Source organism: Somniosus microcephalus, chromosome 2 (assembly GCF_052327205.1).
Source record: "Somniosus microcephalus isolate GS21.2 chromosome 2, FLI_Smic_1.0, whole genome shotgun sequence".
Taxonomy (NCBI): Eukaryota; Metazoa; Chordata; class Chondrichthyes; order Squaliformes; family Somniosidae; genus Somniosus; species Somniosus microcephalus.
The window spans coordinates 235,529,241-235,552,220 of record NC_140988.1 but is presented as its reverse complement, the minus strand read 5'-3'; the positions used below and the strand labels follow the sequence as shown (position 1 = coordinate 235,552,220).

The following is a 22,980-nucleotide window of genomic DNA, read 5'->3' as shown; positions in this document are numbered from 1 at the left end:
CTGCACAGCTTGAGAATCATTTACATGGCTATGGTAAAGTAATATGATCTACTCTTTGTGCTCTGAAGCAATGGTCTCTTGCTTTGATGCAACAGAAAAACATTTCCAGTACAGATAAGACTTGTCTGCATTGTAATTGATTGCCCATGATAGTTGCCCTGGTGGTGGGCCTTCTCCTTGAACTCCTGTTGTTCTTGTGGTGATGGTACTTCCAAAATCCTGGAACTCCTTAGCTAACAGTATTGTGAGAGCACCTTCACCACACGGACTGCAGTGGTTCAAAAATAAGGCCCACCGCCACCTTCTCAATGGCAACTAGGGATGGGCAATAAATGTGGCCTTGCCAGCGATGCCCACATTCCAAGAATTAATTGAAAAAAGGTGTTATGTAGGTTCCAGGATATTCACCCAGTGACAATGAAAGAATAGTGATATATGTCCAAGCAAATATGGTAGGTGACTTGGAGGGGAACTTGGATGTAATGGTGTTCCCAAGACATTGCTGCGCTTGTCCTTCTCAGCAATAGAGGGTACAGGGAAGGAAAGTAACCTTAAGTTTCGCCTCCTGCTCAGCTGTTTTCTCCTCTAATATTAAAGCATGTTAAGATATCTTCCTGAAATGTAAGGCTTTGTATTTGCATCCAACTTTCTATTTAGTTTTGTCTTTTCTTACCCACCCAAACTAGAAATTAATACTGTGAAAAATCTTAGTCATGCATGAATTTTCCCCTCCTTGTGATTTGTAAAAATTAATTCCATAAAACGGAAATAAGACCTGCTAAGTGTGTGTTTTTCAGTCGTATTTCAAAGATGAGTTATGACGTTTTGTTTTAAACTAATCTCCTTTTCCATCAGTTATTTTGTTCCTCTTAAGTTATTGACTGCCATCTGGAATATGATTACAAAGGTGTTTGGTGGCTGTTCTTCATTTGTGAGCCAAGATCGCGATTGTTGAGCTCTTGACAGTGCCTAGGCCTGAACATGTCTTCATTCAGTGTCTGCACTTCTAGCAGGAGTCAGTTATCAGCAGTGGGAATGCTGGTAGATTTGTTTCTCCTCTCTAACTTTGGAGGAGAGGAGGTCAATTATAGCATGCCTACTGTTGTCACAACTGAGATCAGCTAATTTAGAACAGACCTGAGACTAAACTTGGAGCATTCCTGGTCTGTATGGCTTAGCTTCTCATTGCCTTAACCAGCTCAAGACAAGATTTTTATTTTAACAGAAACACCAATAGAGGCAGTAAAACAAAGATTCGAATCATCATGGTTAATGTACAAAGCTGGGGACGAGAATAATTTTTACTTTATAATGGCAATTGGTTTTAAAGATCATTTTAAACATGAGTAAAAAGCAGCATCATGGTGGGTGCAAGTGCATAATTTGTCTGTGTTTAGCACTAATTCATGTCCCTCCAGCAAATAAGTTAAAAGGTTGACCTAAAATGAGAGGGAGTCTAATTTATAGTTGATAGGGCCTTGTTAAAGGTAGCAATGATGAATTCCTGCAGCAGTCAGCAGGTTCAGAGTCAAATTAGTACTTTACTGCAATTTAGGCTTGGTTTAAGGGAGCTTAACCAAAAGGGAAGATTTAAAACTTCTGTCAGAGATAAGTGACTAGCACAGAGGTATTTTCTGTTTAAAAGTATGGATGTACTACCCCAGCTAGTGGGTGTATAATAACAAAGTTAGCTACTTGGGCATAGGGGAAAAATCAGTGTGAGATGAGGCTAAGCAGGCCATTATTGAGGTCTGCCACTTTGATTCTGGAAGTCTTGGTGCATTGCAGATGGCTGATGCCACACAATCATTGGCAGTGAAGGTCTCCAATGCTCTCAACTTTATGCAAAATAAATCACCTAGTGACGGGGAATGTCTGAGTTCAACCACATTGGGTTTTGGGAAACTGACATTTTAATTTCTGCACAATGAAAGGATTGTTAAAAATCATGCTAAAAGCCAATTCATTTTATTTTGTTGTGCAGTGCTACTGTTGTAAGTAAAGTATTTTTGTGCTGGTTGCCCCTTGTAAGAACATAAAAATTGGAGCAGGGGTAGGCCATACAGCCCATCGAGTCTGCTCTGCCATTCAGTAAGATCATGGCTGAACATCTATATCAACTCCACTTGCCTGCCCTATCCCATATCCTTTGATTCCCTTAGTGCCCAAAAATCTATTGATCTCAGTCTTAAATGTACTCCATGACTGAGCACCCACAGCCCTCTGGGGTAAAGAATTCCAAAGATTCACCACTCTGAGTGAAGAAATTTCTCCTCATCTCAGTCCTAAATGGCCAACCCCTTATCCTGAGACTATGACGCCAAGTTCTAGACTCTCCAGCCAGGGGAAAACAGCCTCTCGGCATCTACCCTGACAAGCTCTCTAAGAATTTTATATATTTCAATGAAATCACCTCTCATTCATTTAAACTCGAGAACATAGTGTACAGTAGAATAGTGGTTATGTTACTGGACTAATAATCCAGAGACGTGGGTTCAAATCCCACCACGGCAGTTGGGTTAATTTAAAATCAGTTAATTAAATAAATTGGAATTAAAAAAACTAGTGTCAGTAATTGTGATCATGAAACTACTGGATTGTCAGGAGAACCCAACTGGTTCACTAATGTCCTTTTAGGGAAGGAAATCTGCTGTCCTTACCCAGTCTGGCCTATATGTGACTCCATACCCACAGCACTGTGGGAGTACCTTCACCACAAGGACTGCAGCGGTTCAAGAAGGTGGCTCGCCACCACCTTCTCTGGGGCAATTGGGGATGGGCAATAAATGTCGACCTTGCCAGCGACGCCCACATCCTGTGAACGAATTAATTAAAAAAAAAAAAAAAAAAAAATTCTACTCAATCTCTCCTCATATAGGACAGCTCTCATCCCATGAATGAATCTAGTGAATCTTTGTTGCATCCCCTCTAAGACAAGTATATCCTTCCTTGGGTAAGGAGACCAGAACTGTATACAGTACTCCAGGTGTCGTCTCACCAAAGCCCTGTATATATACTCCAACCCCCTTGCAATAAAGGCTAACATACCATTTGCCTTCCTAACTGCTTGCTGTACCTGGATGTTAACTTTCTGTGATCGTGTACAAGGACACCCAAATATCAACATTTACTACTCACGCACATTTTTTTATATTTCTGTTTTTCCATTCTTCCTACCATCTGCCACCACCTTGCCCATCACTTAACTGATCTATATCCCTTTGCAGCCTCTTTGCGTCCTCCTCACAGCTTACTTTCCCACCTAGCTTTGTATCGTCAGCAAGCTTAGATATATTACACTTTGTCCCCTCATCCAAGTCATTGATATAGATCGTAAATAGCTGAGGCCCAAGCACTGATCCTTGCGGTGCTCCACTAGTTGGACCCTGCCATCCCGAAAGTGATGCGTTTATCCCTACTCTGTGTTCTGTCTGTCAATCAGTCCTCAATCCATGCCCAATATATTACCCCCAATCCCATGAGCCCGAATCTTGCCTAACAATCTCTTGTGTGGCACCTTATTGAATGCCTTCTGACAATCCAAATATGCTGCATTCACTGGTTTCCCTTTATCTACCCTGCTAGTTACACGCTCATAAAACTCTTAATAGGGAAATCATGTTTGACAAATCTTTCATAAAACCGTGTTGATTCTACCTAATCATAGTGACCCGGAATATGCCATTGTAATGACAGCCAAACAGTCAGTGTTCACAGTCATTACAACTTTGAAGCTGAAGCAACCTTTGGAGTACGCACATGCTCAGTTAAATGCAGAAATCCAGAAGTTGCTGTCAGTCATTCCCTGCTCCTCCACAGGGCGCGCTGATGAACTCCTCACAGCCGGCAATCAATTCAAAATCACTGAACTGACAAAACTTAAGCTTCCACGCTGGAATATTGCTCTTAAAAAAAATAAACCAAAAATGCTATGCCTTTTTGAATGAGGTGTAACTGGATTTTTAATGGTGTACTGAGTCATATTACTGCTTAACAATTGTTCTGACCCTGAAAAACTAATTTTATATTTGTGGAATGTTAAATTTTTCCATTATGATATTTCCATTTTTTAATTTAAAAAAGTTTGTTCATGATGTTTCAGCTTTTACCTTAATCCCATGTGTATGTCCCAATCTTTAACTCTTTCTCTCTGTAAACTGATTGATTAAAAAGTGAATGATAAATCCTGCTTTTTACTTCCTGGTTTGCTGTCTGAGAATTCTTCAATGTGATTGGCTGCTTAGCCAGCTTGATGACATCACTGTTGACGCTGGAGATGCCCCTAGGCTTGGAGTCAGATTCAAATTAACTTCGGGAGCGATGAAATCGATGCCACAGAGATTGCTAGATCTTTGTGGGCAGCTTTCTTAGAGGTCAGCGGCGAGCGTCATCACTTCGCCGTTGACTTCAAAATCTGCGCCATTGTGATTTTCCAAGTGCCCTCTTACCACGTCCTTAATAATAGATTCTAGCAATTTCCCTACTACTGATGTCAGGCTAACTGGCTTGTAGTTCCCTGTTTTCTCTCTCCCTTTTTTGAACAGCAAGGTTACATTTGCTACCTTCCAATCCACGGGGACCATTCTAGAATCTAGGGAATTCTGCAAAGATTAAAACCAATGCATCCACTATCTCTGCAGCCACCTCTTTTAAAACCCTAGGGTGTAGGCCATCAGTCCCAGGGGATTTGTTGGCTTTTTGTCCCGTTAACTTCTCCAGTACTTTTCTTTACTATTACTTCAAGTTCCTCACTCTCATTAGATTCTTGGTTCCCCACAATTTCCAGTATGTTTAGATCCTTGGTTCTCCACAATTTCTGGTGTGTTTTGAACTTGTGTTGATTGTAGATGTGCCTTAGAACTACTGCAAGATTCATTACAATTTAATTCGGTTTAGTAAGCATCGTGATCTGTGTGTTTATGGTTTGCTGGAATGATTACGCCTTATAAATTGAACTTCTATTTATTTCTGCATATGTGTCATACTTCTAATTGTCCCCTGAATTGAGGGGATAGCACTGTGGATGACAGCACAGGCAACTGGTGAGTTTCAGGGCATACAAAAGGCTCTAGCTGTGACTGATCTTGATGGACCTACATAAGTGTCAGAAATTTCTGCTGTAGTTGCTGTGGACTTATTGCTTTCAGTGTCTACTGTCACCCGTAGGGCTACATGATTGCACAGATCTGCCACTGACTCTGCCAACTGTTTCCTTGTATATTCTATAGCATGAACAACGTCCATTATCTGTGTGAGAATAGGTCATTGTATATTTGAGGTTTCTGGATCTCTTCAACATGATTGAAGTCATTGTGCAAGTATGTTGAAGCCAGCCATAACTGCATCTTGGAGTTTGGATCCCAAAGCCTCGAACAGCAATTAAAGCATGCATGGGAGATGCTTTTACTGCTGTTTTCACTGTTGTTGTTTTTGCCATATATCAGTGGTAGAGTGCAGTCCAGACAACTACTACCCCATGACCTAAGTGGAAAATGGCAGAAAATATGACTCTCTAAATATCTGCATACAACTCACTAGACAGCTTGAGCAACCTTCGTGTCTGTCTTGTACCATATGGTCCCCCATTAATCACCAGCTATCCTTCCTCACCAGTGTATAATGCTACTTGCTTAGCATCACAAGCTACTTCCCCATAATGGCTCGGAGTTTGTGATTAAAAATAACGGCAGGACTTTTAGGGCTCGCCGTTATTAAAGAGTAATCAGACAGCAACTTCCCTCGACTACATGCACAATTAAATGTGGAAATCAGCAATTTTTGTCTGAAATGCCTTGCTTCTCCAGAAGCTGCACTATAACAGTATCTCGCCAAGAGACTCGGCATTGAAACATGGAAGGGCGTGAAGTTGGGGTATTTACCCACTCGATACCCACTAACATGCCAGAAAAGATTAGGGCTTGTCCATTCAAGTGTAAGTAATGTTTTAACAGCATAGTAATTAAAACTTATCAAACAACCTCTCTGGCACTGAAAATTAACTTTTACAAGTGTGGAGCCTCATTCCTTCAGATTTTAATTATTGTTGGAGATTTAAAAAAATTCAAAATTAAATAATTTTTAAAACATTTTTCTTTATCTTTTTTATCTCTTAATCCCATCTGTCTTTCTGTCTCTTTATTTTGCTTTCTGTAGATGTTTTAGCATTAGATTAACTATTCTAACTTACACTTCCTGATTCAGGCTCTGCACAGGTAATTTCAACTCCCAGAAATGGTGGCTTTGGTTCAGGTGGGAGGTTAAAGTGTTAAAAATCTGAACTAGGAACCAAACCCTCCTCGAGCGGGCCCATATCCATTTTTAATGGATGCGAGACGAAGGGCGAGTGACCAATTTGCTCTTGGGAGGTGGCTTGGTTACTGAAACATTTTTAAGAGACAGCGTGCTTCTATTTTTACAGGGTTTCTATTTTTAACCACTCTCGCTGGGTTTCCTGGGCCTTTGGAAATTCAGTGGGTAAAAGGAGGCGAGAAGGGCTGGATCCATCAGCTAAGTGCCTTTACAGCATTGCTTGTGGGCCAGGAGGAGCAGAATTCCAACAAGCTTACCTTGTAAATCCTCTTGACAGATTCTCCGCATCCCCGGAAGATGGGCCTCTGCTGGTGTAGAGTCAAAGTCATAACGGCACAGAAGGAGGCCATTTGGTCCATTGAGTCCGTGCTGGCTCTCTGTAAAGCAATCCAGTCAGTCCCATTCCTCCGCTCTATCCCTATAGCCCTGCAAGTTTATTTCCCTCAAGTACCTATCCAGTCTCCCCTTGAAAACATTGAGTGTCTCCGCTTCCACCACTTCTGTCGGCAGCGAGTTCCAGGTCATCACCACTCTGCGTAAAAAAGTTTTCCCTCACATCCCCCCCTGTATCTCTTGCCCAAAACCTTAAAGCTGTGTCCCATAGTCCTTGTACCATCAACTAATGGGAACAGCCTTTCCCCCATCTAGCCTATCCAAACCCGTCATAATCTTGTACACCTCTATCAAATCACCCTTCAACCTCCTTTGCTCTAATGAAAACAAATCCAGTTTCTCCAACCTGTCCTAGAAACATAGAAATATAGAAGATAGGAGTAGGCCATTCGGCCCCTCGAGCTTGCTCCGCCATTCAATGAGATCATGGCTGATCATCCGAATTCAGTACCCTGTTCCTGCTTTCTCTCCATATCCCTTGATCACTTTAGCCTTAAGAAATATATCTAACTCCGTCTTGAATATTATTTAATGAATTGGCCTCTATTGCCTTCTTTGGTAGAGAATTCCACAGGTTCACCACTCTCTGGGTGAAGAAATTCCTCCTCATCTCTGTCCTAAATGTCTTACCCCTTATCCTTAGACTGTAACCCCTAGTTCTGGACTCCCCGACCATCGGGAACATCCTTCCTGCATCTAGTCTGTCTAGTCCTGTTAGAATTTTATAAGTTTCAATGAGAACCCCTCTCATTCTTCTAAACTCCAGCGAGTACAAGCCCAATCGACCCAATCTCTCCTCATACGTCATTCCTGCCATCCCAGGTATCAGCCTGGTGAATCTTAGCTGCACTCCTTCCATGGCAAAAACATCCTTCCTCAGATAAGGCGACCAAAACTGCACACACTACTCAAGCTGTGGTCTCACCAAGGCTCTGTACAACTGCAGCAAGACATCCTTGTTCCTGTACTCAAACCCTCTCGCTACGAAGGGCAACATACCATTTGCCTTCTTAACTGCCTGCTGCACCTGCATGTTTACCTTCAACGACTGGTGCACAAGGACACCCAGGTCTCGTTGCACTTCCCCTTCTCCCAATCTATTGCCATTCAGATAATAATCTGCCTTCCTGTTTGTGACACCAAAGTGGATAACCTCACATTTATCCATGTTATATTGCATCTGCCATGCTTCTGCCCAATCAGCAAACCTGTCCAAATCATACTGGAGTTTCTCGGCATCCTCCTCACAGCACACACGCCCACCCAGCTTTGTGTCGTCTGCAAACTTGGAGATATTACATCTAGTTCCGCCGTCCAGATCATTAATATATATTGTGAATAGCTGGGGTCCAAGGACCGATCCCTGCGGTACCCCACTAGTCACTGCCTGCCACTCGGAAAAAGAGCTGTTTATTCCAACTCTTTGCTTTCTGTCTGCCAACCAGTTCTCTATCCAAGTCAATACCTTGCCCGCAATCCCATGTGCCTTAACTTTACACGCTAGGCGCGAGTTGGGTAGGATTAATTGGGGAATGTCACTCAAAGGGTTGACAGTGGGTAGACAATGGCAAACTTTCAAAGAGCGCATGGATGAACTACAGAATTTGTTCATCCCAGTTTGGCATAAAAATAAAACAAAAAAGGTGACTCAACCGTGGCTAACAAGGGAAATTAGGGATAGCATAAGATCCAAGGAGAGGACATATAAATTGGCCAGAAAAAGCAATAATCCTGAGGATTGGGAGCAATTTAGGATTCAAGAAAGGAGGACAAAGGGATTAATTAAGAAGGGGAAAATAGAATATGAGAGTAAGTTTGCAGGGAACATAAAAACTGACTAAAAGCTTTTATAGATATGTGAAGAGAAAAAGATTGGTGAAGTCAAGCGTAGTTCCCTTGCAGTCAGAATCAGGGGTATTTATAATGGGGAACAAAGAAATGGCAGACCAACTAAGTACATATTTTGGTTCTGTCTTCACAAAAGAGGACACAAATAACCTTCCAGAGATGCCGGGGAACATAGGGTCTGATGAAAGGGAGGAACTGAAAGAAATCCGTATTTGTAGGGAAATGGTGTTCGGGAAATTGATAGGATTGAAGGCCGATAAATCCCCAGGGCCTGATAATCTACATCCTAGGGTACTTCAAGAAGTGGTCCGAGAAATAGTACAGGAAACTTTGTGCTATCCGGAGGTGAGCTATCCGGCAATCTGGAGCCACTGGCAAAAATCAGCAGCCGTTTTTAATTCTTTTTGTTTGTTTTTTTTGCTTTGTTTGAACAGTCAAGCTGTGCAAGGTCTGTAGCTATAGCAACAGCTTCAGCTACAGAGCTTTAGGGCCACACCCGAGTGTTTAGAAGCTGTTGCTAAGCAACAGTGTTTGTTGTCAAATACGGAGATAAGAATCTCCGTATCTCTCAACATTAACTCTGGAGAGTATGGAAGTTTTGAGGCAACGGCAGCAGCTCGGTCCCGTGGGTGCCGGATAACACACAGTTTCCTGTAGATGCATTGCTAATCATCTTCCAACATTCGATGGAATCTGGAACAGTACCCATGGATTGGATGGTTGCTAATGTTACCCCACTATTCAAAAAAGGTGGTAGAGAGAAAACGGGGAATTACAGACCGGTAAGCCTGACATCGGTAGTGGGGAAAATGCTAGAGTCCATTATAAATGATGTAATAGCAGAGCACTTGGAAAACAGTGACAGGATCGGACAAAGTCAACATGGATTCACGAAAGGTAAATCGTGCTTGACTAATCTACTGGAATTTTTTGAGGATGTAACTGGTAAAATAGATAAGGGAGAACCAGTGAATGTGGTGTATCTGGACTTTCAGAAGGCCTTCGATAAGGTCCTGCATAAGAGACTAGCGTGTAAAGTTAAGGCACATGGGATTGGGGGCAAGATATTGACTTGGATAGAGAACTGGTTGGCAGACAGAAAGCAAAGAGTTGAAATAAACGGCTCTTTTCCCGAGTGACAGGCAGTAACTAGTGGGGTACCGCAGGGATCGGTCCTTGGACCCCAGCTATTCACAATATATATTAATGATCTAGACAAGGGAACTAGATGTAATATCTCCAAATTTGCAGACGACACAAAGCTGGGTGGGCGTGTGTGCTGTGAGGAGGATGTCGGGAAACGGCAGGATGATTTGGACATGTTGGGTGATTGGGCAGAAACATGGCAGATGCAATATAATGTGGATAAATGTGAGGTTGTCCAGTTTGGTGGCAAAAACAGGAAGGCAGATTATTATCTAAATGGCAATAGATTGGGAGAAGGGGAAGTGCAACGAGACCTGGGTGTCCTTGTGCACCATTCGCTGAAGGTAAGCATGCAGGTGCAGCAGGCGGTTAAGAAGGCAAATGGTACGTTGGCCTTCGTAGCGAGAGGGTTTGAGTACAGGAACAAGGATGTCTTGCTGCAGTTGTACAGGGCCTTGGTGAGACCACACCTTGAGTATTGTGTGCAGTTTTGGTCGCCTTATCTGAGGAAGGATGTTCTTGCCATGGAAGGAGTTCAGCGAAGATTCACCAGGCTGATACCTGGGATGGCAGGAATGACTTATGAGGAGAGATTGGGTCGATTGGGCTTGTACTCGCTGGAGTTTAGAAGAATGAGAGGTGATCTCATTGAAACTTATAAAATTCTGACAGGACTGGACAGACTAGATGCAGGAAGGATGTTCCCGATGGTCGGGGAGTCCAGAACCAGGGGACACAGTATAAGGATAAAGGGTAAGCCATTTAGGACAGAAATGAGGAGGAATTTATTCACCCAGAGAGTGGTGAACCTGTGGAACTCTCTACCACAGAAGGCGGTGGAGGCCAGTTCATTAAATATATTCAAGAAGGAGTTGGATATATTTCTTAAGGCTAAGGGGATCAAGGGGTATGGGGAGAAAGCAGGGACCGGGTACTGAATTTGGATGATCAGCCATGATCGCATTGAATGGCGGAGCAGGCTTGAAGGGCCGAATGGCCTACTGCTCCTATTTTCTATGCTCCTATCTTCTATGTTTCTATGTTTAATCTCTTATGTGGGACCTTTTCGAAAGCCTTTTAAAAGCCCAAATACACCGCATCCACTGGTTCTCCCTTATCTATTTTACCAGTTACATCCTCAAAAAATTCCAGTAGATTAGTCAAGCACGATTTACCTTTTGTAAATCCATGTTGACTATGTCCGATCCGATCACTGTTTTCCAAGTTCTCTGCTATTACATCTTTTATAATGGACTCTAGCATTTTCCCCACTACCAATGTAGGGCTTACCGGTCTGTAATTCCCCGTTTTCTCTCTACCACCTTTTTTGTATAGTGGGGTAACATTAGCTACCCGCCAATCCATGGGTACTGTTCCAGAGTCTATCGAATTTTGGAAGATGACCAGCAATGCATCTACTATTTCTCGGGCCACTTCCTTAAGTACCCTAGGATGTAGATTATCAGGCCCTGGGGATTTATCGGCCTTCAATCCTTTCAATTTCCCTAACACCATTTCCCTACAAATACTGATTTGTATCAGTTCCTCCCTTTCATTAGACCCTATGTTCCCCGACATCTCTGGGAGGATATTTGTGTCCTCCTTTGTGAAGACAGAACCAAAATATGTATTTAGCTGGCTGCCATTTCTTTGTTCCCCATTATAAATTCCCCTGATTCTGACTGCAAGGGACCTACGCTTGACTTCAACAATCTTTTTTTCTTCACATATGTATAAAAGCTTTTACAGTCAGTTTTTATGTTCCCTGCAAGCTTACTCTCGTACTCTATTTTCCCCCCCTTAATTAATCCCTTTGGCCTCCTTTGTTGAATCCTAAATTGCTCCCAATCCTCAGGATTATTGCTTTTTCTGGCCAATTTATATGTCCTCTCCTTGGATCTTATGCTATCCCTAATTTCCCTTGTTAGCCACGTTTGAGTCACCTTTTTTGTTTTATTGTTATGCCAAACTGGGATGAACAAATTCTGTAGTTCATCCATGCGATCTTTGAATGTTTGCCCTTGCCTATCCACCGTCAACCCTTTGAATGACATTTCCCAATCAATCCTACCCAACTCACGCCTCATACCATCGTAGTTTCCTTTATTTAAATTCAGGACCCTAGTCTCTGTGTCAACTACTTCACTCTCCATCTTAATGAAGAATTTGATCATATTATGATCGCTCCGACCCAAGGGGCCTCGCACAACAAGATTGCTAATTAATCCTTTCTCATTACATAATACCCAGTCTAAGATGGCCCGATCTCTAGTTGGTTCCTTGACATATTGGTCCAGGAAATCATCCCATATACACTCCAGGAATTCCTCCTCCACAGTATTGTTACTAATTTGGTTAGCCCAATCTATATGTAGATTAAAGTCACCCATGATAACTGCTGTGGCCTTATTGCACGCTTCTCAAATTTCCCTTTTAATGCCATCCCCGACCTCCGCATTACTGTTTGGAGGTCTATATACCACTCCCACGAACGTTTTCTTCCCCTTGGTATTTCTCAGTTCTACACATACAGATTCCACATCAGAGCTAATATCCTTCCTTACAATTGTGTTAATCCCCTCTTTAACCAGCAATGCTACCCCACCTCCTTTTTCTTTTTGCCTGTCTTTCCTGAATATTGAATACCCCTGGATGTTGAGTTCCCAGCCTTGGTCACCTTGGAGCCATGTTTCCGTAATCCCAATCATATCACATCCGTTTACCTCTATTTGCGCAGCTAATTCATCCACCTTATTACGAATGCTCCTCGCATTAAGACACAAAGCCTTCAGGCTTGTTTTTTTAACGCTCTTAGATCTTTTTAGAATTATTATTTACTGTGGCCATGTTTGATTTAAACCCTTGATTTCTCTGTCTGCCACTTTTGTTTCTCTCCTTCCTGTCTTGTACCTAAGATCCCCCATCCCCGGAACAATTCTGGTAAATCTCTTCTGCACCCTCTCAAGGGCCTTCACATCCTTCCTAAAGTGTGGTGACCAGAACTGGATGCAATACTCCAGTTGTGGCCTAACCAGTGCTTTATAAAGGTTGAGCATAACTTTTCTACTTTTGTACTCAATACATCTATTTATAAAGCCCAAGATCCCATATGTTTTGTTAACCACTCTCTCAATATGCCCTGTCATCTTCAGGGACCCATGCACATTAACTCCCAGGTCCCTCTGTCCCTGCATACTCTTTAAAACTGTACCATTAACTGTATATTGCCTCTCCCTGTTCCTTCTGCCAAAATACATCACCTCACACTTCTCTCTTAAATTCCATCTGCCATTTGTCTGCCCATTCTGCTAGCATTTCTATGTCCTGTTGCAGTCGATTGATGATATCATCACTGTTTGCCACTCCCCCAAGTTTGTTGTCATCGGCAAATTTAGAAATTTTACTCTGTATTCCAATATCCAGGCCGTATCAAAAAAAGCAGTGGCCCCAGCACTGACCCTTGGGGAACACCACTGTCTACCATCCTCCAGTCTGAAAAACAGCCATTTACCACAACTCGCTGTTTTCTGTCCTTAAGCCAATTCCTTATCCAAGCTGCCACTGACCCACCTATTCCATAAGCCTCAATTTTGTTAACCAGCCTTCTATGTGGTACTTTGTCAAACACCTTCTGAAAATCCATGCAGACAACATCCATTGCATTCCCTTCATCAATCCTCCCAGTTACTTCATCAAAAAATTAAATTAGATTAGTCAAACATGATCTTCCTTTTACAAACCCGTGTTGGCTCGCCTTAATTAGCATCTAGGGAAGATTGGAAAATTATGGCAAGCCATTCTGCTATCTCCTCCCCCAATTCCTTTAGCAACCTGGGATGCAAGCCATCTGGACCAGGCACCTTGTCCACTCTAAGCATACCCAGCCTTTCTAGTACATCCTGTCTATCAATTTTCACCCCTTCCATTGCTTTTCCGCTTCTACCAATATTTTGTCAGCATCCACCTCCTCAGTAAACACCGATACAAAGTACTCATTGAGTATTCTAGCCTTGCCCTGCGCCTCTAAGTATGTATCACCTTCTTTGTCTCTAATGGGCCCCACCCCGCCTCTTACTATTTGCTTACTGTTTACATGCCGATAGAAGATTTTTGGGTTCCCTTTTATGTTACCTACCATTCTACTCTCATATTCTCTCTTTGCCAATCTTTTATTTTCATCTTCAGATCCCCTCTCAACTTATTGTATTTAGTCTGGTTCTCCCTTGAAGAATTCACCTGACATGAATCATATACCCTCTTTTTTTTTGTTTCATCATCTTCTCTATCTCCCTCGCTATTTGTCCAACTTCCGCCCGCTGAATTCTTACGCCTGCTTTACCAGCATAAGAGTTTTCAAAAATAGAAAAATAAAACGTTATCACTCATTTATACATTGGCCCAGAAATTCAGGTCGGAGGCTTCCCGCGGGTGCAAGCCTCCGACCTGCACTTACCTAGCGCACCGGCCGTTGTGCAGTGGGCCCGCGTGGGATTCCGATCCTGGGCCTCCTCCAACTGCCGGCGCGCAGTGTTTGCGTATCCCAGGGGCGCAGTTAGTTCGAAGTGTCCCCTGGGATCACGTGGGCCTCACGTGGGCCATGGAGAGCCAATGGTAGCAGGGAATGCCCATTTATAAATTTGACAGGAAGAGCTGTCAAAACTATAAATACAAATCGGCCCCAAAACATAACTGAAACTTCAAATAATTTTTTTTTTTTTAATCACATTTTTATAATAACTAAATTACATAAAATAACTATTTTAAACAATTTAAATTTTTGAAAATATTAATTACAATTTCTAACGGGGCTAAAACTAAACTTGCCTTTCTTTAAAGTATTTAAAAATAATGTTTTAATTTTACTTAATTCACCACTTACCTTGTTAAAAGCAGGCCTTGCGAATGCTTTTTAAAAATGTAACCCCTGGAGACTTACCCTCCCGGAGAAACCTGCAAAAAAAAAACGGAAGTTCCAGGCATACACGCTGCCTCTCCGGCGCATGCGTTCGACCTGTGAACCCCTTCCTTTAAGGGAACGGAAGTTCCGGTTTCCCGCGCATGCGCAGTGCATGCACGAAACCGCACTTTCGTTGGACCTACGCGTACTCACCCGTGGGGACCCGAATTTCTGGGCCATTATAACCCGTGTCCTTGATGTCCTTTGTGACTGTGACAAAGGTAAACTATCCCTCCTCGTCCTTCTTGCCTTGTCTGCAGCCTTTGACACGGTTGACCACACTCCATCCTTCTCCAAAGCCTCTCCACTGTTGTCCAGCTGGGTGGGACTGCAGTCTCCTGGTTCCATTCTTATCTATCTGATCGTAAACAGAGAATCACCTGCAACGGCTTCTCTTCCTGCTTCCGCATCGTTACCTCTGGTGTCCCCCAAGGATCTGTCCTTGGCCCCGTCCTATTTCTCATCTACATGTTGCCCCTTGGTGACATCATCCGAAAACACAGCATCAGTTTCCACATGTACGCTGACGACACCCAGCTCTACCTCACTACCTCTTCTCTTGACCCCTCCACGGTCTCTAAATTGTCAGACTGCTTGTCCGACATACATTTCTGGATGAGCGAAGATTTTGTCCAATTAAATATTGGGAAGACCGAAGCCATTGTTTTCGGTCCCCGCCACAAACTCCACTCCCTAGCCACTGACTCCATCCCTCTCCCTAACATCGGTCTGAGGCTGAACCACACTGTCCGCAACCTTGGTGTCATATTTGACCCTGAAATGAGCTTCCGACCACATTATCCGCAGCATAACAAAGACCGCCTACTTTCACCTCCGTAACATTGCCTGTCTCCTCCTTTAGAGTCATAGAGTTATACAGCACAGAAAGAGGCCCTTCAGCCCATCGCATCCGCGCCGGCCATCAAGCCCTGTCTAATCTAATCCCATTTTCCAGCATTTGGTCCGTAGTCTTGTATGCTATGGCATTTCAAGTGCTCATCCAAATGCTTCTTGAATGTTGTGAGGATCCCTGCCTCTACCACCCTTTCAGGCAGTGAGTTCCAGATTCCAACCACCCTCTGGGTGAAAAAGTTTTTCCTCAAATCCCCTCTAAACCTCCTGCCCCTTACCTTGAATCTATGCCCCCTTGTTATTGACCCCTCTACTAAGGGGAAAAGTTCCTTCCTATCAACCCTATCTATGCCCCATATAATTTTGTACACCTCAATTAGGTCCCCCCTCAGTCTTCTCTGCTCCAAGGAAAACAACCCCAGCCTGTCCAGTCTTCATAGCCGAAGCGCTCCAGCCCAGGTAACATCCTGGTAAATCTCCTCTGCACCCTCTCCAAAGCAATCCCATCCTTCCTATAGTGTGGCGACCAGAACTGCACACAGTACTCCAGCTGTGGCCTTACCAGCGTTTTGTACAGCTCCATCATAACCTCCCTGCTCTTGCCTTCATTAGCCGAGGCATAGAATATAAGTATCACATATGCCTTTTTAACCACCTTATCCACCTGTTCTGCTGCCTTCAGGGATCTATGTACATGCACACCAAGGTCCCTCTGATCCTCTGTCTTTCCTAGGGACTTACCATTCATTGTGTATTCCCTTGCCTTGTTAGTCCCTCCAAAATGCATCACCTCACACTTTTCAGGGTTAAATTCCATTAGCCACTGTTCCGCCCATCTGACTAACCCATCTATATCGTCCTGCAGACTGAGGCTACCCTCCTCGCTATTTACCACCCCACCAATTTTCGTGTCATCTGCGAACTTGCTGATCATACCTTTTACATTCACATCCAAATCATTAATGTAGACCACAAACAGCAAGGGACCCAGCACCGATCCCTGCGGTATCCCACTGGACACAGGCTTCCAGTCACAAAAACAACCTTCGACCATCACCCTCTGCCTTCTGCCACTAAGCCAGTTTTGGATCCAATGTGCCAAGGCATCCTGGATCCCATGGGCTCTTACCTTCTTGACCAGTCTCCTGTGCGGGACTTTATCGAAAGCCTTACTGAAATCCATGTATACCACATCCACTGCACTACCCTCATCCACACGTCTAGTCACCCCCTCGAAAAATTCAATCAAATTGGTCAGACATGATCTTCCCTTGACAAAGCCATGCTGACTATCCCTGATTAATCCTTGCCTCTCCAAGTGGAGACTAATTCTGTCCCTCAGAATTTTTTCCAATAATTTCCCTACCACTGATGTTAGGCTCACTGGCCTGTAATACCCTGGTTTATCCCTACTACCCTTCTTGAATAATGGTACTACGTTAGCTGTTCGCCAGTCCTCTGGCACATCCCATGTGGCCAGAGAGGTTTTGAAAATTTGTGTCAGAGCCCCTGCAATCTCCTCCTTTGCCTCACACAGCAGCCTGGGATACATCTCTTCCGGGCCTGGGGATTTATCCACTTTAAAGCCTGCTAAAACCGCTAGTACCTCCTCCCTTTCGATGCTAATATGTTCAAGTATATCACAGTCCCCCTGCCCGATTTCTATGCCTACATCGTCCTTCTCCATAGTGAACACAGATGCAAAAAATTAATTAAAAACCCCACCTACATCTTCTGGCTCCACACACAGATTGCCACTTTGGTCCCTAATGGGCCCTACTCTTTCCCTAGTTATCCTCTTGCCCTTAATATATTTATAAAACACCTTAGGATTTTCCTTTTATTTTGCTCGCCAGTGTTATTTCATGGCCCCTCCTCGCTCTCCTAATTTCTTTTTTAAGTATCCCCCTGCACTTTCTATACTCCTCTAGGGCTTACACTGTCTTTAGTCCTTTGTATCTGCCAAAAGCCCCCCTTTTTTTCCTAATCCATTCTCGTATATCCCTTGACATCCAGCGTTCCCTGGGCTTGTTGGTCCCACCCTTGACCTTTACGGGAACATGTCGCCATTGTACTCTCTCAATTTCCTTTCTGAAAGACTCCCATTGCTCCGATGTGGATTTTCCTACAAGTAGCTGATCCCAGTCCACTTTGGCCAGATCCTGCCTTATCATATTAAAATCGGCCTTCCCCCAATTTAGAACCTTTATTTCCGGTCCTCAGCTCATCCGCTGCTGAAACCCTCATCCATGCCTTTGTTACCTCTAGACTTGACTTCCAATGCACTCCTGGCTGGCCTCCCACACTCCACCACTTGAGGTCAAATCCCTCCATGGCCTCACCCCTTCCTATTTCAGTAATCCCCTTCAGCCCCACAACCCCCCCACCCCCCCCCCTCGAGATATCTGCGCTCCTCTAATTCTGCCCTCTTGAGCATCCCTGATTATAATCACTCAACCTTTGGTGGCCATGCCTTCTGTTGCCTAGGCCCTAAGCTCTGGAATTCCCTGCCTAAGCCGCAGTACATTTAAAAAAAAAAAAAAAAAAAATGATTTCATGTGATCCCCATTCATACTTATGGGAGTTCCGTACGTACGAAACTCCCATAAGTATGAATGGGGATTCCCTTCTTTTATTGGTTGGACCGGGCCACGTGATCCCAGGGTCGCTTGTGAACCGCATGTGCCCCTGGGATACGTGGGTCTCGACCCGGAGAGGCCCAGGATCGCAAGCCTCCGTATCTCCCGGGCCACTAGGTAAATGCGTAGATTTTTTTACAGCTCAGAGGCATCTGCCCACAGGAAGCTTCTGATCGCAAATTTTGGGCCAATATATTTGACAGTATGCTGGTTAAGTGGCTCATTAGCTGCTCGAGAAGCTTAAATGATCATTATTGAAAGTGTGTCATGATTGCAATGTCGCTGAAGAAATTGCATTTTTTGAAATCGTACATTGCAAAGTCACACATTCCAGTTGTTTCATTATTTTGCACCAAAATTAACAACTAGTCATCATTTGCCCTTTGTGTTGAGAAGTGTGGACTCCTAAAAGAGGAGAAAGGGCATTTTTGTTCTGATAATCCTTGTGTCTATATGTCTTGTGTGCTGCTGAAATAACTGGCTGCAGAAGAAGCTACATTTGTGCTAATACTGCAATTAAATACAATTAGCATAGTATATTGTATAAGGTGAAGGGGAAAACTGAGACCTCCAGGAGGTCTACAACTTGGGGCATTTTCAATCTGTGGGGTGTGGATAACCCACCGGTTTCTTTGGTTTTCAAGTACTGTACGTTGATGGGTAAGCTCGTAGTTTGCCTGTGTATTACTAGGGAAATTTAGTCAGATGGAGGTGGTTAATAGAATAAAGAGGGTGACAATGCACAGCTGTAACTCTTCACTGGTGGTTTAGTTCCAAGATTGGAAGCCTGTTGTAGATGTTGGCAAGGGTTTTTTATAGTTGTGGTTTGTGTTGAAGTAGCACTAATGGTACAATGACCGCAGTTCTACTATTAGCACATAACTTGGCAAGACGGCCCTTTTAATTACATATTTTTAGCGCACACTCAATGTATGAATTGTATTCAGAAAATCATTTCAGAACAAACGATTTAAACTCTTAGTTTCATAGTGAAAACTTAGTAAGATCTGTTTACAGTCAAATCCAGCTTGTCAATTTTTTGGGGGGAGGATAATTTTAAGAGGCCTTCATTGTTTTCTCTTGTGTTAACAGGGATGACAGAAGCATTTTTGATGGACTGATGGATGAAGATGATAAGGACAAAGCAAAAAGGTGAGTCTGAGATAAGGTTTAAATAAAACCCTGTTTGAAATTACAGCTAGAGATTAACTCATTGTTAAACTTTCAGAAATTGTTTATTTATCGTGTCACCTTTTTAGCATCTGAAAAAGAATGTTTCTGAACATGATGCTACCATGTCAGCAGAAATTCTTGTATACTTTGGGGACACAAAGGAAAACAACAAAAACTGTCAAATCAGTAGTTTGTGAGAATACTGTTTCCTGCCCAATTCCAACATAGGTATCTAATGTTTCCAAAATCTAAAATAACATCTGTGGTATTTATCTTCTGTATTTTCAGGAATAATGTTGCAGAAATAAGACTTGTGTTGGGGTAAAAGAGAAGTCTTCCCTCCTCTCAAGCAGACCCCTTGAGATAAGGGGTCGACACTTGCCCTATAGCAATCACGAATAAGTTTCACGATCTTTATTCAAGCATATGCAAGGGGAAAATCTCAGTCTCATCCCAGAGAAAGGATTCTTCCACCGAGTATCAAATACGTACAGCAATTATACCCTAACTTGAGGCGTGCACCCCCCTTCTACGATCATTGATTGGTCTACAGAATAGGCGAAGGGCTGTGTCTATTCGATGCCCCACATCAGGGAGGTTGCTGAATGGTTCACAGAAACCCATCTTTACAGCATTTGTGGGCTAATTTATCTGTTCCTGCTGTGGCCAGGAGGTGCTTACATCATGCTTTGAGAATCTGTATGTCCTGCCCAAGGACAAAAGACCAGCTTATTAGCTTTACAGTTCCTGTCTTATCTGGGTCCTACATTCCTAAGCAAGGATAGGAGACAAACTTATTTTCTACTAATTTTAATTCTAAGAAGTTATAGTTTCTTCTAACTTTTAATTCTAAGAAGTCATTTTTGTCCCCTTACTGTCCCCCCTTATGGCCCTTGGCTATATGCCCAAGCAAGGCCATTTCCCTATTACTTTCTCATGGGTGAGCCCCAGGTTTGTCCCTCCGTTTGGGTAACTACTTCCCAACTGCAGGATCTGCCTGTTGACTTTCCCATCGAGGTTATGTAAGATAAGTCCTTTCTGCTGGACTTTTTAAATTTGCCGTATCCAGTTTTTTTTACTTATTGCTCTCGCTATGGCTTGTCTCTTATTCCTGCTACATTTTTGACAGGATAACAACAAGATCACCAATACAATGCCTTGTGCGACAACCAATACATGTGATATTATCCTTATCCAGGGGTGTATTTGCACTGAGTCCAGCATTCCAAAACTTAGTATACCAAGGCCGACTAGCCAACATTTCTTCAGTGTCCTTTTGTAGCTTATCCATTTCTTCCATCAAAATAACATGCTTCTGAATGTCATGCTCCAGTTTGGTCTGTCTTTGTTCAGTTCAGGTATCGGTTTTCCTTGTGGCCTTATTGCCTTTGTATACCCTTCTCGGATAGCGTCCATCACTGTCCCATTAATAGTTTCTTCTTTTAGTTCAGGATATATGATACACCCGTTTATATGTGTCTCTTGTGGGGTAAAGCAGAAGTCAGTATCCGTGATGGCACAGGAGGTGGTCCCTCCCTTATTCGTAACTGTCATATTGGGTGCCTTGGTGCTCACACACCATTCTCCATTCCCTCGTGGGGCGGCGGTGCCTTGGTGCTCACACACCATTCTCCATTCCCTCGCGGGGCGGCGGTGCCTTGGTGCTCACACACCATTCTCCATTCCCTCGCGGGGCGGCGGTGCCTTGGTGCTCACACACCATTCTCCATTCCCTCGCGGGGCGGTGGTGCCTTGGTGCTCACACACCATTCTCCATTCCCTCGTGGGGCGGCGTATGTTTCGGAATCCCGTGTCATTGGCGTGAATGTGCACCCTTCCGTTCGGCCATAACCAGTCATCCTTGGTCATTCTTGGTGGATCTCTGCAGAAAACAACTTGGTTATTTCTATAACAATCATCTATGTTAATACCCCTCGTACTGTTGGTCTCTTTAATCACATGTCTGGACAAGTCATGGTAGCGCAAGCGAGTTTGATTCCTTATCTCCCCTATATTGTTTGTTTGGTATAAGGGATCTCCTTTTGTTACATCAGACTGCAGTATTGATAGTACAAATCCTATTATTTAAATGTCCGGTTATGCATCTAGCTTTTGGTATCCAAGCATGACTATTCCTCCGTACCTCACACGTATGAGTCATGTTTTTATCTAAGGTCCAATTGGTAACTACATCATTCAATATCCAATCCGGCACTTCTCCATTTTGGAGTTGCTCTAGGTTATGTTGTACTTCACTAAGTATCCATGCTCCGAACCCTGCGCAAACTATTTCCGACTGTAGTTGCCGGCTCATGTCTTCCCCCGCTTTGTTTATCAAATTTAGAGTTCTGGCATAGTCCCGCAACATGTGGGCCACTTGTAGCAATTCTCCCTCCGTACCATCACCTAGCTGTGCCTGCAGTCTTTGATTATCCCCTTCCCTACCCAACAATTCTTGTAAGATTCATATTAGGGCATCAACCCAATCATCTATGGTATGCAGGTCTATAGTGTTCACCGTCGCAACCCCTGCCGTTTCTAGTATCCCTCCTTTCTCTTGGTCCCCTTTTCTACCTGTCCTCCTTTTCACATTAAATGTCATGGTTCTTGATTCAGGGCCTTCAAGAGCTCGCAGGGTCAAGTTATTGTAAAGGCTTACGGTTTCCTTTCCACAAAAGCTGGGAATGGTTATATCCGTTTGATTACGGTGTTCCTAAACCTTTCGTTGGCGTACCCCAAAGTGTATTTTATCCTTGGTTTTCTTTATTACCAATCCCCCTTTAGCTCCTGATCACAGCTAACGTCGCTTGAGTTTCTGTAACACAGGCCTTGTTGGTCCCTTTGGCCGGCCTGCACAGCTTCTCCCGTGGCACCCCTATAAGGGATAAGATCCTGTAAAACATAATATTTCCCGGTCGTCACCGGTTAATTAGGGTCCATGCCTTTTTCAACTGGGTCCAGTGTTTCCATTTGCCGGTGCCCCTTATATATCTATGCATGAGCACGTGTCACTTACCATTATTACCTGATGGGGGCCGGCCCATTTTGGTGAGAACCCGGGTTTCTCTGGGTTGTTTATCTTTACCATTACCTGACTGCCTACCTGGGGTATTTGGACTTTCTGTTCCTTGGTAGTGTTCTCCTAAGTCTTTAATTACTTGTTGGTCTTTAGCCTGTGCTTTCAGGTTGTGTAATTGCTTACAGAGTTCCATCACAAACCTCCATATTCTGTCTTTATATGGTTCTACGCCCTCACTTCCTGTGACCAGTACCTCTGGCAGTTTCATTGCTCTCCCTGTCATTAACTCAAAGGGCGTCAGTCCTGTAGTCCGGCTAGGGGTTGCCCTTAATTTCATCAGGACTCGGGGTAACATGTCCACCCATCCCTGTCCCGCGGGGTGGCGGCTTCCTGTACCTTAAGCATATTCACCTCCTCGGGTCCAACTGCACAAGCACCGACTTGGGCTTCATTAGTCAGATTCCCTTTCTCAGCTGCCCGCTTGGCTGCCTCGTCTGCCAATGCATTGCCCTGTTGGTGTCGGTCAGTAATCTTCCTGTGTGCTTGAATTTTTATTATTGGAGTAGGAGGGAGGCTCCCACTAATTCCTTATTTATATTCTCGTGTCTTATGAGTCCTCCTCCTGATGTCATATATCCTCGCCT

General features: G+C 43.6%; 1 protein-coding gene across 16 annotated transcripts in view; it reads left to right on the top strand.

The window, feature by feature from the left end:
* The window catches only part of clocka (clock circadian regulator a), a 311,097-nt gene that overhangs the window by 82,265 nt on the left and 205,852 nt on the right, over positions 1 to 22,980 (top strand). For all 16 annotated transcript variants that reach the window (XR_015074178.1, XR_015074174.1, XM_085970176.1 and 13 more), the window contains one exon: positions 19,237 to 19,296. Coding sequence is in view for 14 of the 16 variants with exons in the window: in XM_085970176.1 (XP_085826302.1) it covers positions 19,237 to 19,296 (60 nt within the window). In the remaining 2 variants the exon portion in view is untranslated. The remainder of the gene's footprint in view (positions 1 to 19,236; positions 19,297 to 22,980) is intronic.